The sequence below is a fragment of the Pristis pectinata genome, chromosome 8, assembly GCF_009764475.1.
Source record: "Pristis pectinata isolate sPriPec2 chromosome 8, sPriPec2.1.pri, whole genome shotgun sequence".
In the NCBI taxonomy this organism is placed as follows: Eukaryota; Metazoa; Chordata; class Chondrichthyes; order Rhinopristiformes; family Pristidae; genus Pristis; species Pristis pectinata.
Window position 1 is genome coordinate 43,498,186 of NC_067412.1, and position 15,408 is coordinate 43,513,593.

The 15,408-nt window shown below is 41.3% G+C and overlaps 1 protein-coding gene across 1 annotated transcript in view; it reads left to right on the forward strand.

The window, feature by feature from the left end:
• Positions 1–7,711: 7,711 nt before the first annotated feature.
• Positions 7,712–15,408, forward strand: part of grid2ipb (glutamate receptor, ionotropic, delta 2 (Grid2) interacting protein, b) — a 151,748-nt gene continuing 144,051 nt past the window's right edge. The window contains exon 1 of the mRNA XM_052021789.1: positions 7,712–7,965. Coding sequence (XP_051877749.1) covers positions 7,851–7,965 — 115 coding nt within the window. The 5' untranslated portion in view covers positions 7,712–7,850. The remainder of the gene's footprint in view (positions 7,966–15,408) is intronic.

A 15,408-nucleotide genomic window follows, 5' to 3' on the forward strand; every position in this document is an offset into this window, starting at 1 on the left:
ATCTAGTGATTCTTGAAAGATCATTGCTAATGCCTCCACAATCCCTTCAGCTTCCTCTTTCAGAACCCTGGGAGGTAGTCCATCTGGTCCAGGTGACTTATCTAACTTCAGACCTTTCAGCTTTCCAAGTGCCTTCTCCTTAGTAATAGCGACTACCCTCACTTCTGCCCCCTGATTCTCTGGAATTTCTGGCATGTGGCTGGTGTCTTCCACAGTGAAGACTGACGCAAAATACTTATTCAGTTCATCCACCATTTCTTTGTTCCCCATTACTACCTCTCCAGCGTCATTTTCCAGCGGTCTGCTGTTCACTCCTGCCTCTCTTTTACTCTTTATATATCTGAAAAAAACTTTTAGTATCCTCTTTTATATTATTGGCTAGCTTACCTTCATATTTTATCTTTTCTCCCCTTATTGCTTTTTTGGTTGCCTTCTGGTTGGTTTTTGAAAGCTTCCCAATCCTATAGCTCCCCACTAATTTTTGCAATACTGTATGCCCTTTCGTTTGCCTTTATGCTGTTTTTGACTTCTCTTGTCAGCCACAGTTGCCTCATCTTCCCTTTAGAATGCGTCTTCTTTGGGACGAAATGATTCTGCGTCTTCCATATTACTTCCCAGAAACTCCTGCCATTACTGCTCTACTGTCATCTCTGCTAGGGTCCCCTTCCAATCAACTTTGGCCAACTCCTCTCTCATGCCTCTATAGTTACCTTTACTCAACAGTAATACTGATACATCTGATTTTAGCTTCTCCTTCTCAAAGTGCAGGATGAATTCTATCATATTACTATCACTGCCCCCTAAGGGTCCTTTACCTTAAAGCTCCCTAATCAAGTCTGGTTCATTGCACAACACCAAATCCAGAATTGCCTTTTCCCTAGTGGACTCGACCACAAGCTGCTCTAAAAAGCCATCTCATAGGCATTCTACAAATTCCTTCTCTTGGGATCCAGTACCAACCTGATTTTCCCAATCTACCTGGGCAGGCACTGTAGTGTAGCGGTTAACGTAATGCTTTACAGCACCAGTGACCCAGGTTCAAATCTGGCCACTGTCTGTAAGGAGTTTGTATGTTCTCACTGTGTCTGTGTGGGTTTCCTCCGGGTGGTCCTGTTTCCTCCCACATTCCAAAGACATATAGGTTAGAAGGTTGTGGGCATGTTATGTTGGCACCGGAAGCAACACCGGAAGCAACTTGCGGGCTGCCCCCAGAACCCATGCAAAAAGATGCATTTCACTGTGTGTTTCAATGTACATGTGATCAAAAAAGATATCTTATCTTATTATACGGTTGGTGAGGATAGATTGACTAAACTAAGCCTGCATTCTCTAGAATTTAGAAGAATGAGAGGAGATCTCATTGAAATTTGCAATTTTTTTCAGGGCTCAACAAGATGGATACAGAGTGGATGTTTCCTCTGTCTGTGGTGTCCAGAACCAGGGGTTACAGTTTCTAAAAAAGGGATAGGCTATTTAGGACTGAGAAAGTGGATAAATTTCTTCACTCTGATACTGATGAATCTTTGGAATTCTCTTTCCTAGAGGGCTGTGCAGGCTCAATCATTGAACTAATTCAAAGCAGATTAGTAGTTTTCTGGATAATAAGGGAATCAAGGAGAGCTGGAAAATGGCATTGGGGTAGAAGATTGCCATGATTTTGATGAATGTCAGAGCAGGTTCAAAGGGCTAATTGGCAACCCCGCTGCTATTTGTTATGTTCTTATGCTCTCAATATCTACCCAAAAAGCTAATCTGCCCAAAGCAGCCTCATTAATTGAAGCAACATTTGAAAGTTGCTTTAAGAGCTTCAGTTGTGGTGGGAAGTCACCCAGAAAAGTTTACACATTGGCTTTTAATACCTGTTCTATGCATGATTATATGTAGACAACCTCAGGTTTGCACTTCTAATATACGCAAAACTACTCTAAATATTTTTTACCCTAAGGCCTTGATAGATGATGATGCAGGTCCCTAGTACAGAGCTACAGACAGTACCTTGTCCCGTGCTTTTCGCTCAGTAAGATTTCTGTCCCTATGGGTTTAGTACAATTTTGTTTTAGGTATCATTGCAGGTATGTTATTTGAAAATAGCAATAAATATGTTTGAGGTGACAGAATTAGTTTTGGAACTGCCTCTCTATGAAGCAAGATGGAAGTCGTCCTGTGCTTTCAATAAATCCATGCCCAATTCTGCCTTAGAACTCTTGGTAGATGGAAATTGCAGTCACAAGCTATAGTAAAAATCTTCAGCAACAAAGGCTCTTCCTCAGCTTTCACTCCTAATTGGAAGTGAGAGTCTATGGATATTGTTGCACATGAAATAATTTGTGCATTACAAGCTATGCCAATCTGCTTCCACCTCAGTAACCTTGTTGCTTGGTAACAGAATACACACTTTATGGTAACTTTGGTGTTGTTATCCTCATTCTTCTGTTATGCTCCATTTGTGTAACAGAACTGCTTAGATGAATTTATTCTCTTTGATGGGTTTGAATCAATTGCTGTCATCTCACAATTTCAAAAAGTAGTCACTCACCTTCTTTCTCTACTCAGCAACAACGATTAGATGATACTAAGCTTGGTATTCAACCACCTATAGAAATGCTGTTGCTACAAAAGCAGATCAGAGGCTGGGTATTTAGTAGTGCCTGATTGGATGCTTGCAACTGCATTAGCATTTAAGAAACTAGATACCAGCCAGGTCACGTGGGCAGGATGGGCATCCCCTCCACCCGGATAAACGTTCACTCCATGTAAGTGCATGGGAACTCCTCCACCTCCAAGTTCTCCCCTAGGTTACATAATCCTCTGATGGGGATATATCACTGTTTCATAATCGTTAACTCTACTTAAGGAGCATTATGATGGCATATTCATTAGGTGGACTGTAGTGGTTCAAAATGAAGTCCTGCTGCCACCTCCTTCACAAGAGGAGTTGGGGCTGGGCATTAACGACAGGCCATGCTGATAATACTCAGATTCCAAAACAAAATAACAGAAAATGTTGTGGCTGTAAGACGAGAGGCCATAGGAGTGGTTTGGGGATTGTTGTCATTTCCACCTAGATGATAATGAAAGTGTGGGTCCAGGCCAATATCACCAGCACTGAGGCCCCAATTACGGTCATTTGGCTCTGCTGGGCAGGTCACATGCCTGACACCACATTCATGAAACAAACATTCCTGTGCAGTGAACATAATCAAAGAACCCACCCACCCTGGACATTCACTCTTCTCCCCCCTCCTATTAGGCAGAAGATACAAAAGCCTGAAAGCATGTACCACCAGGCTCAAGGACAGCTTCTCTCCCGCTGTTATAAGACTATTGAACGGTCCCCTACTACAATAAGATGGACTCTTGTCCTCACAATCTACCTTGTTATGGCCTTGCACCTTATTTTCCATCTGCACTGCACTTTCTCTGTGACTGTCTTACTTTATTCTGCATTCTGCTATTTTCCCTTGTACCACCTCAACGCACTGATGTGATGAAATGATCTGTGTGGACGGTATGCAAAACAAGTTTTTCACTGTACTTCAGTACATGTGATAACAATAAACCAATTTACCATTTTATTCTGAGCTTTGTTATAGGATGAGATTATCAACAGAAAAAAATTCAAGGATGTTGTCAAAGCCATCTTGAAAAATTGCAACATACCCACTGACTTCTGGGCCACAATTACATGGAAGTTGGACAATTGAACCATCAAGTGCAGTCTGGCTCTATGCAATCCAGCTGGTCCCACTTTCCTATCTTTTCTCTATAGTTCTAGAAGTTATTAAGTAAATAACTGGAGAATAGTGGGCCACATTTTCCTTCACAATAAATATATTATTGAAACAAGTTTGGATGAAAGACCTGCTGTGGAGGTAATGGCCAGTGTTATGTAGGAGGCTGATTTCTATATATAACTGCAGAGTAATTCAGAGGAGCAGCCAAACCAAATCTGTTTTGAATGAAAAACTGCATGAAAAATACCTAGATTGTAAGAATTCAAAGTTAATGGGTGATATTTTTCTCAGTGTCTGAAAGTTCAAATCTCTAAAATGATTTTAAATAGAATGAAAACACTAAATATATTTACTTATACACTTTTTTTTTCAACCATAATCTAAATAGAAGGTCAACTATGTTACTTTCCAGATGTGGACTGACAGACTTGTTTTACAAGCACCATTGGATCTAGGTGATCCATTTGCCCAGATTCAGATCAAAGAAATTCACTTCCGTTCTTTATAAAGCAATGATTGATAGCATATTGAATGTTGTTTGATGCATTGTTATAAAGTAATAATAGATTCTGTGACTCACTGTGCCAAATAATACTTTAACCTATACTGACTACTTTTCACCAGTTGGTATAGAAGTGAATCTCCTGTAATAGGGCTCATTGATATGCTAAAGGACAAGTGGCTGGAACGTCATCACTGATCAATAGTTCTCAATGCTCTATATAGCTGAGGAGTGTGTTGTACTCCGGCTCCAAGATTCACTCCTTTGACTTCAATAAAGTGAATTTTTGAGTCAAAGTACAATGTACTTACATAACCATGGGAATAAATTTCTTACCAATGACTTTTTTTACCTGCTGACATTATGTTTATGCTGCTTTCCTCGTATCTGCTTACAGGTCACATTTGTTGGTGACGAACAATGGGAAGGATATAGTTAATAGGTTTTGGCAGCTTTGTTTACATTGCCTACTGCCAGTCATTTACAGTGTCATACAAAAGTTTGGGCACCCCTGGTCAAATTTTCTGTTACTGTGAATAGCTAAGTGAGTAAAAGATGACCTGATTTCTGAAAGGCATAAAGTTAAAATGACACATTTCTTTAATATTTTAAGCAAAATTACTTTTTTATTTCCATCTTTTACAGTTTCAAAATAACAAAAAAGGAAAAGGGCCTGAAGCAAAAGTTTGGGCACCCTGCATGGTCAGTACTTAGTAACACCCCTTTTGGCAAGTATCACAGCTTGTAAACGCTTTCTGTAGCCAGAAATTCTGCACCCTTTTTTCTCCAAACATACTTTTGCTCATTGCGGCCAAAAAGTTCTATTTTAACTTCATCAGTCCACAGGACTTGTTTCCAAAATGCATCAGGCTTGTTTAGGTGTTCCTTTGCAAACTTCTGACACTAAATTTTGTGGTGAGGACGAAGGAAAGTTTGGAGAAAAAAGGGTGCAGAACTTCACGAAAAGAACACCTCTTCAACTGTTAAGCACAGGGGTGGATCGATCATGCTTTGGGCCAGTGGCATGGGGAACATTTCACTGGTAGAGGGAAGAATGAATTCAGTTAAATACCAGCAAATTCTGGAAGCAAACATCACACCGTCTGTGAAAAAAAAAGCTGAAGATGAAAAGAGGATGGCTTCTACAACAGGATAACGATCCTAAACACACCTCAAAATCCACAACGGACTACCTCAAGAGGCACAAGCTGAAGGTTTTGCCATGGCCCTCACAGTCCCCCGACCTAAACATCATCGAAAATCTGTGGATAGACCTCAAGAGAGCAGTGCATGCAAGACGGCCCAAGAATCTCACAGAACTAGAAGCCTTTTGCAAGGAAGAATGGGTGAAAATCCCCCAATCAACAATTGACTCTTAGCAGGCTACAGAAAGCGTTTACAAGCTGTGATACTTGCCAAAGGGGGTGTTACTAAGTACTGACCATGCAGGGTGCCCAAACTTTTGCTTCGGCCCCTTTTCCTTTTTTGTTATTTTGAAACTGTAAAAGATGGAAATAAAGAAGTAATCTTGCTTAAAATATTAAAGAAATGTGTCATCTTTAACTTTATGCCTTTTGGAACTCAGGTCATCTTTTACTCGCTTAGCTATTCACAGTAACAGAAATTTTGACCGGGGTGCCCAAACTTTTGCATGCCACTTTTAGTCTCCTTTCACAACCATAACTCTCATCTGTCCAACCCCACATCTACTTGCTACCTCTTTATCTGTCCTGTCCCCTTCCCTTTTTGGTACCACCTGGTCACCATTTCCTTCCATTGCCTGCTACGTTCTCATTCTGACTTAGTCTTCTGCCCTTTCTCAACTGACCTTCACCTTTTCTCTTTGAGTCTCTTTTGGAAATGGAAGAGTTGTTCAGGACAGGATGAAAAAAATAATAAGTGGTTTAAATGTACTGTTTGTACAGGATGCTGTAATTGACACTTCTTTAAAACAGGATTTATCTGCACTGATGCCAGCGTACATCTAATGTGTGGTAGCTAGCACTGAATTGCTTCTGCTGTGCCAAGCACTGAAAATAGGCCAAAGCTACTTTTAACCAACCAATAAGCACAGATCAATAACTCTATGAAATGCATGTAGCCTTGGCAGACCTGGTTCTGCATGATTCGAGTGACTTGATGTGAGGACATAGCAGTGGGTGCATGAACATTCAACTGGATAAATTTAGAAATTACTCATCCTGTGTTAAAATCTTTCCTTGGTTCATCCAAGATCCCTGTACTCCTCTGATTCATAGCTCCTGAGCACTCCCAATTTCCTTCATCACGTCATTGGCAGCCATGTCTTCAGCTGTATTGTCTATATTGTCTATAAACTCTGGCATCCCCCTCCTTAAATCTTTCCTCTTCACCCATCTCTCATCTTTAATAGGTTCCTTTAGTCCCACTTCATCGATAAAGTCATTGTAGGTCAATGAATACTAATGGGGCCACGTGAGTATGGATATGGGTGGCTGACTTTCAGAGGAGCTGAAGTTTACAGAAGGTGGAAGAGGCAAAGCTGTTCAGGAGAGCATTGGAATGGTGAACACTATAAATATTAAGCAACTATAAGCATTTATGTGGAGCCTTTGGCATAGGAAAACAGCTTTTAATACACTTCACAGGAGCATTATCAAATAGTAATTAAAGCCAAGCCATGTAAGGAGTTGTTAGGACTAAATACCAAATGCTTGGCCAAAGGCAAGCAGTCTGACATTTGAATTTGAGTCAATGAGGAGTCAAGAGGCATACATATGGATGAAGATGCTGAGTAAATGTATGTTTGTTAGAATTTAGCTGCCACGGATAGGTTGATGGGAAGAAAAGTCACAGCTGATATGAATCAGCCGAGAATATTCAACCATTTTAAAGTCTACAGACACATCAATAAGAACAAGAGGGGATAGAATTATTTTGTAATCACGTTGGATACCATTAAATAAATTTATCTTTGACATCTGACATTGGGATCTCAAAATAAGAATTCTCATGGCACTTGAAGCAAGTATAATTTAAGATGCTAGTAGGACAGGTTGGATAAACTAAGAGATTCCACAGACTGAAGGAATCACTTTGGATTTCAGGAGCGTTGAGGGCCATGTGAGATTTCATGTCAGTCACATTATACTGATCCACTTCCCTACTTCTTCTGCAGACCACAATGTTCTTTTTCTGTAATCCAGTTTAGAATCATCCATTCTATAATTCTATTTGATTATCTAAGCATCCCCAGTTGTTTCTGCTAAAGCTGTAATTAAAAGCAGAATGATTGGTGTTCCTTCTCTTCACGTGTGTCTGTGTGTTTTCTGGGCACTGAACAGCTCCCCATGCATCAGGAATGAATTGAAATGGAAACGTGTTCTCATTCTGCAAGAGGCAGGACTTTCTCCTGCGCATCAGAGTTTCAGTAAAAGAGAAATGTGTGAGCCTGATGCAAAAGAGAACCAACTGCATGAGCAAGATGGTGGTGTCAGTACCTCAGGCTGATAAGAAGATTCTCTGCTTTGAAAAATGATATTGTAAAACATTTTTAAAGCAGTTGGGGTGAATTTAAATACAGCACTTTTATTTTACCCTTTAACCAACATGAGCATATTTGAGTATATGTGACCATGGCTAAGAGGGAAAGTATTGTGAGCCGGATGAAGAGGCTGCTGAGAAGTCGAAGGTCCAGACATGGCTTGAATCAGGGCCCGAGTGACCTGCCGTCTTCACCAGAAGATTTCTGTAAGTGTCTTATTTGTGAGCTGTTTCACTAATGGCTCTTAATATGATGATTTATATTTCCATAGCAACCATACCTGGTGGCAATAAATCCTTGTCTGGTGCAAACTTTGTGACTTCAACAGATAATATAAGGCTTGGGATGAAAATATGATATGTAATCAATAACAAACATCAGAATGCATGTTTCATTCAGAAGATACTGGAAATTCTCCAATGTGTTGCACCCCGAGGGGGTAGGCTGTGGGTTTGTGATTTGCCTACATGTTGAGTTTCAGTCTGTCAGATTCACTTGCAAGTGGGATTGCTTCATCAGGCTGGAATCAGAGATAGTGGGAGGCAAGATCAATCAATGTTAAATCTGAATCTTAGTTTTGTGAGTTCAGTCATGTGAAGTGCATGGAACGTTGCCAGGGAAACTAACTGTTGGATAAAACTCAGATCTATTTGGATAATAATGCAATTGCCAATTAATGATTATAAAGGCAATAGATTTATTACTTCTGGTTAACAAAGACAATATAGTTATAAGATTTATTTGGGAATATTTATCACTTGGATTCACAATACTTCTATCACTTTATTTCAATTTTACTGTCATCTGCTTGGAAATGGATTTAAATGCTTTTGATAGAAATTGCAAGGACCAAGCAACAATGATTCATGTAATAGCATCAAGGATGCTGCTGACATCAGGGATAATTAGGTGGAAAATTATAATCAAAAGAGAGGGATCCCAGTTCATATTTATCTTTAAGACTGAGATGCATGAAAATGGATTACGTTTTATACTCAGTTTAAGGTATGGGCAAACTGGACTATTTGCTTCCACATATGTAATGATACTCACTTTAGCAAATTCCTACTGCGTCATTCTAAAGATGATTTATGACTCTTTTGCCTCTTCTCTTTTATTAAGTGTGAAATATTTGTCATGTCACTTTAACTCTTTCATCATATCACAAACTCTTTTCACATGGAACTGTTATTGTTTTTCTTATATTATGATACAAAATAAAAGAATTTTAGGTATAGAGATGAACTTATCACAATAGTGTCAAATAAGTCTTAGGTAGGATTTGTTGTACACTTTCTATTGAAAGCTTTTCCCTGTGGGAAACTTTGATAATGGTGTGCAAGAGAACTAAATGAGAACCTTCACAGCTTAAAACCATAACTGCTGCAAAAAATAAACATATTAAGTATGCATGTGATTGTACCATGTGTGCACCTATCCCATAGTCATGAGTGTACACTGTTTTGAATTTTGCAAAGTGAGGCTTACTCATTATTATAGACATTCTGTAGATATATGCAGATGTATGGAGGAGTATTATCCATGGGAAACTTCAAAGAACCTCTCAGAGAGAAAGATGTTTCTCATAAAAGGTGAATTTATGTTATAGATAGAAATGTTATCTATTTGTTAGTAACAGTAAAACAGATCAATCATCACAGGACCCTTGACCTTACGCCCTTCATTAACTTCAGCTCATTCAAAATCTTGTTTTTCATTAGCTGCCTGGCACCCTTTACCCCATATCCCTTTTACTCCTGGCCTAAATTGATTCACAGTAAGCACCATCTTGATTTTAAAATTGTCATCCTTTTTGTCAAGTTGCTCCATAGCCGCCCCACCACCCAATCTCTGTAAACACCTCCAGGCCAACAGCCTTCTGTGATAACCTTACTATTCCAATGTTTTTCTGCTTTGTTTAAAGGATGGGAGAATTGCTGACAAGGTCAAAAATTGTTGGCCATGCCTAACTGTCCTTGAGATAGCAGCAAGCAGCCCTTTTGAATTGCTGCAGTCTTTCTGGTGAAGGTATTCCATAAAAGTTGTCAGATTGGTGTGTGACTTGGAGGAGGATTTTGCAGTTAGTGGTGTTTCCCTTCATCTAGCTGGTCAAGGTTGTGGTTTGGGAGGTGCTGTCAAACTGTAGTATATTTTATAGATGGTGGACCGATGATGGAGGTAGTTGATGGTGGATGAGGTGTTAATTAAGTGACTGCTTTGTCTTGGATGATGTTGTGTTTCTTAAGTGTTGTTAGAGATTCACACATCCAGGGAAGTGAAGAGAATTCCATCACTCTCTTGACTTGACTATGTAATTTTCTTGCTCATTCTCCATTTTAATGACCCACAAGTGGCAGCTCTGCCTTCAGTAGCTAAGGCCTAAATTCTGGAAATTCCTTCCTAAACCCAGCTGCATCTCATTTACCTTTCCTCCTTCAAGATCCATTTCAAAACCTATCTCCATCTTACCTACATCTCCCTCTGTGGTTCAATATCAAATTTGGTTTGATTATCCTTCTGTGAACCATCCCAGGACAGTTGTACTATTTTAAAGTTACTATGTAAGAGCATGGCATTATTACTGATGTGTGGAACTGTACTACATAAGGGTAGTTCTATTTGAAGCTAAGGCCTGTCCTTCAACAGAAACACAATTCCCCCCAACATAGAAAGTGATCATTGATTCAGTGGAAATACACCCCGTGAATCAAAAAATGGTCTCTTATAAGCAAGTAGATGATGGTAATTGACCTTTATCAATTGTTCACATTTCTTTTTGGACTTACAAACCATGATACAAACCTTTATGAAAACAATAGGTTCTATTCCCAATGGGAGGTACCATTTCAAGGACTGTGCACAACCAATGCCAGGCATGGTAGTGTAGCGGTTAGCGTAACACTTTACAGTACCAGTGACCCAGGTTCAATTCCGGCCGCTGTCTGTAAGGAGTTTGTACGTTTTTCCTGTGTCTGCATGGGTTTCCTCCGGGTGCTCCGGTTTCGTCCCACATTCCAAAGATGTACGGGTTAGGGCCCATAGCCCTCTATTTTTCTCAGTTCGATGTACCTATCCAAAAGTGTCTTAAAAGACCTTATCATATCCGCCTCCACCACCGTTGCCAGTAGCCCATTCCACGCACTCACCACTCTCTGAGTAAGAAACTTACCCCTGACATCTCCCCTATATCTACTTCCCAGCACCTTAAACCTATGTCCTCTTGTGGCAACCATTTCAGCCCTGGGAAAAAGCCTTTGACTATCTACCCAATCAATGCCTCTCATCATCTTATATACCTCTATCAGGACCCCCCCTCATCCTCTGTCGCTCCAAGGAGAAAAGGCCAAGTTCCCTCAACCTGCTTTCATAAGGCATGCTCCCCAGTCCAGGCAGCATCCTTGTAAATCTCCTCTGCACCCTTTCTATGGCTTCCACATTCTTCCTGTAGTGAGGTGACCAGAACTAAGCACAGTAGTCCAAGTGGGGTCTGACCAGGGTCCTATATAGCTGCAACATTACCTCTCAGCTCCTAAGTTCAATTCCATGATTGATGAAGGACAATACACCATATGCCGCCTTAACCACAGAGTCAACTTGTGCAGCTCCTTTGAGCGCCCTATGGACTCAGACCCCAAGGTCCCTCTGATCCTTCACACTGCCTAGAGTCCAACCATTAATACTATACTCTGCCATCATATTTGACCTACCAAAATGAAACACTTCACACTTATCTGGGCTGAACTCCATCTGCTACTTCTCAGCCCAGCTTTGCATCCTATCTATGTCCTGCTGTAACCTCTGACAGCCCTCCATACTATCCATAACACCTCCAACCTTTGTGTCATCTGCAAATTTACTAACCCATCCCTCCACTTCCTCATCTAGGTCATTTATAAAAATCACAAAGAGTAAGGGTCCCTGAACAGATCCCTGAGGTACACCACTGGTCACCAACCTCCATGCAGAATATGACCCTTCAACAACCACTCTTTGCCTTCTGTGGGCCTGCCAGTTCTGGATCCAAAATGCAATGTCCCCTTGGTCTCATGCCTCCTTACTTTCTCAATAAGCCTTGCATGGGGTACTTTATCAAATGTTTTGCTGAAATCTGCTCTCCCTTCATCGATGTGTTTAGTCACATCCTCAAAAAATTCAATCAGGCTTGTAAGGCAGGACCTTCCCTTGACAAAGTCATGCTGACTATTCCTAATCATATTATACCTCTCCAAATGCTCATAAATCCTGCCTCTCAGGATCTTCTCCATCAGCTTACCAACCACTGAAGTAAGACTCACTGGGCTATAATTTCCTGGGCTATCTCTAATCCCTTTCTTGAATAAGGGAACAACATCCGCAACCCTCCAATCTTCCGGAACCTCTCCCATCTCCATTGATGATGTAAAGATCATTGTCAGAGGCTCCGCAATCTCCTCCCTCACCTCCCACAACAGCCTGGGGTACATCTCATCTGGTCCCAGTGACTTATCCAACTTGATACTTTCCAAAAGTTCTAGCACCTCCTCTTTTTTAATATCTACCTGCTCAAGCTTTTCAGCCTGCTGCAAGTCCTCACTACAATCCCCCAGATCTTTCTCCATAGTGAATACTGATGTGAAGTATTCATTAGGTACCTCTGCTATTTCTTCCGGATCCATACAACTTTCCCACTGTTGCACTTGATAGGCCCTATTCTTTCGCATCTTATCCTCTTGCTCTTCACATATTTGTAGAATGCCTTGGGGTTTTCTTTAATCCTGCTTGCCAAGGCCTTCTCATGTCCCCTTCTGGCTCTCCTAATTTCCTTCTTAAGCTCCTTCCTGTTAGCTTTATACTCTTCCAGATCTCTAACATTACCTAGCTCTCTGAACCTCTTGTAAGCTTTTCTTTTCCTTTTGACTAGATTTATTATAGCCTTTGTACACCACAGTTCTTGTATCCTATCGCAACTTCCCTGTCTCATTGGAACATACCTATGCAGAACTCCACACAAATATCTCCTGAATATTTGCCATATTTCTTCTGTACTTTTCCCTGAGAACATTTGTTCCCAATTTAAGCTTCCAATTTCCTGCCTGAGAGCCTTATAATTCCCTTTACTCCAAATAAACACCTTTCTAGTCTATCTGTTCCTATCTCTCTCCAATGCTATTGTAAAGGAGATAGAATTATGATCACTATCTCCAAAATGCTCTCCCACTGAGAGATCTGACATCTGACCAGGTTCATTTCCCAATACCAAATCAAGCACAGCCTCTCCTCTTGTAGGTTTATCTACATATTGTGTCATGAATCCTTCCTGAACACACTGAACAAATTCCACCCCATCTAAACCCAATGCCAATCGATGTTTGGGAAATTAAAATCTCCCATCACAACAACACTGTTATTTTCACACCTTTCTAGGATCTGCTTCCTTACCTGCTCCTCAGTAGATTATTCTCAACACTGGTGCTCCACAAGGCTGTGTCCTCAGCCCTTTACTCTACTCCCTATACACTCATGACTGTGTGGCCAGATTCTGCTCTAACTCCATCTACAAGTTTGCAGATGATACCACTGTTGTAGGCCGTATCTCAAACAGCGATGAGTCATAGCACAGGAAGGAGATAGACAGCTTAGTGGAATGGTGTCATGACAACAACCTTGCCCTCAATGTCAACAAAACAAAAGAATTCAGGAAAGGGGGTGGTGTACATGCTCCTGTCTACATCAAAGGTGCTGAGGTCAGGAGGGATGAGAGCTTCAAGTTGCTGGGAGTGAACATCACCAACAGCCTGTCCTGGTCAAATCACTTAGATGCCACAACCAAGAAAGCTCACCAGCGCCTCTACTTCCTCAGGAGGCTAAAGAAATTTGGTTTGTCCCCTTTGACTCTCACTAACTTTTACCGATGCACCATTGAAAGCATCCTACCTGGATGTTTCATGGCTTGGTATGGCAACTGCTCTGCCCAGGACCGCAAGAAACTGCAGAGAGTTGTGGACAGCCCAGCGCATCATGGACACCAGCCTCCCCTCCTTGGACTCTGTCTTTACCTCTCATTGTCTTGGTGAAGCAGCCAGCATAATCAAATACCCCACCCACCCAGGACATTCCCTCTTCTCTCCTCTTCCATTGGGTAGAAGATACAGGAGCCTGAGGGCACGTAGCACCAGAGTTAAGGACAGCTTCTACCGCACTGTGATAAAACTATTGAATGGTTCCCTTATACAGTGAGGTGGACTATGACCTCACAATCTACCTTGTTGTGATCTTGCACCTTATTGCACTGCACTTTCTCTGTAGCTGTGACACTTTACTCTGTACTGTTATTGTTTTTACCTGTACTACATCAATGCACTCTGTACTAACTCAATGTAACTGCTCTGTGTAATGAATTGACCTGTACGATCAATTTGTAAGACAAGCTTTTCACTGTACCTCGGTACAGGTGACAATAATAAACCAACACCAATACCAATACTATTGGGCGGCCTATAAAAAACACCCAGTAAAGTTATTGACCCCTTCCTGTTCTTAACCTCCACACATAGAGATTCCATAGACAGTCCCTCCATAATGTCAACATTTTCTGCAGCAGTGACACTATCTCTGATCAACAGTGCCACTTCCCCGTCTCTTTTGCCTCCCTCCCTGTCCTTTCTGAAACATCTAAAACCCGGCACTTGAAGTAACCATTCCAGTCCCTGAGCCATCCAAGTCTCTGTAATGGCCACCACATCGTAGCTCCAAGTATTTATCTATGCTCATCTGCCTTGTTCACCATACTCCTTGCGTTAAAATAGACACATCTCAAACCTTGTGTCTGAGCACATCCCTTCTCTATCACCTGCCTATCCTTCCTCTCGTACCAACTACAAGCTTTCTCTATCTGAGAGCCAAGCACCTCTTCCCCAGTCTCTCCAGTTCGGATCCCACCCCCCAACAATTCTAGTTTAAACTCTCCCCAGCAGCCTTAGCAAACCTCCCCACCAGGATATTAGAGGTTCAGTTTTTCAGATAGATAGTCAAATATTGATGCAGCTAGGGTGATAAGTTCTGCTGCTTAGTATGGTCAGCAGTGTTGAATGCTAAAATATCTAGGCCTAGAAATTGTAGCTCACTGTAAAAGACTGGGATTACTGTTTTGGTTTTGGCTCCACTGCTGAAACTCGTTATTACTGCAAAGTCAAGTCAGGAAGGGAGAGAGGGCTGGTTGGGAATTGAGGCTGCGAAGGTGGGGTGCTGTATTGGATGCGTGATCAAGGACTGGGTTCCAGGAAGTGTTGCACTAGAGGCCAACTTGGGGTGTAGGGGGAAGGGAAGATTCTAACAAAGGGCCAGTGTGAGACAGGAGTGTAGCTGAAGTTCAAATGGCCTGAGATCAGCACGTTGTGGTGGACTAGTGAAGAAGGGTGGAGTCAAATTGATTTGGGGGGGGGGTGGTATCAGGACCATGGTGATTGGGTTATTGGGGATGTAACATCAGTCATTACGTGGAGGTTTTTTACTGCAAGGGAGTGAGGGGCGAAGTTGTTCTGGTGAGACTATTATGAAATGCCCAATCAAAGTTTCAGAGTGACACAAAATGACTCAGATTTGATCACTTTTGGATTTCATTCTGCGAATAGTCTATTTTCTATCACATTGCACTAAAATAAACACTGAAA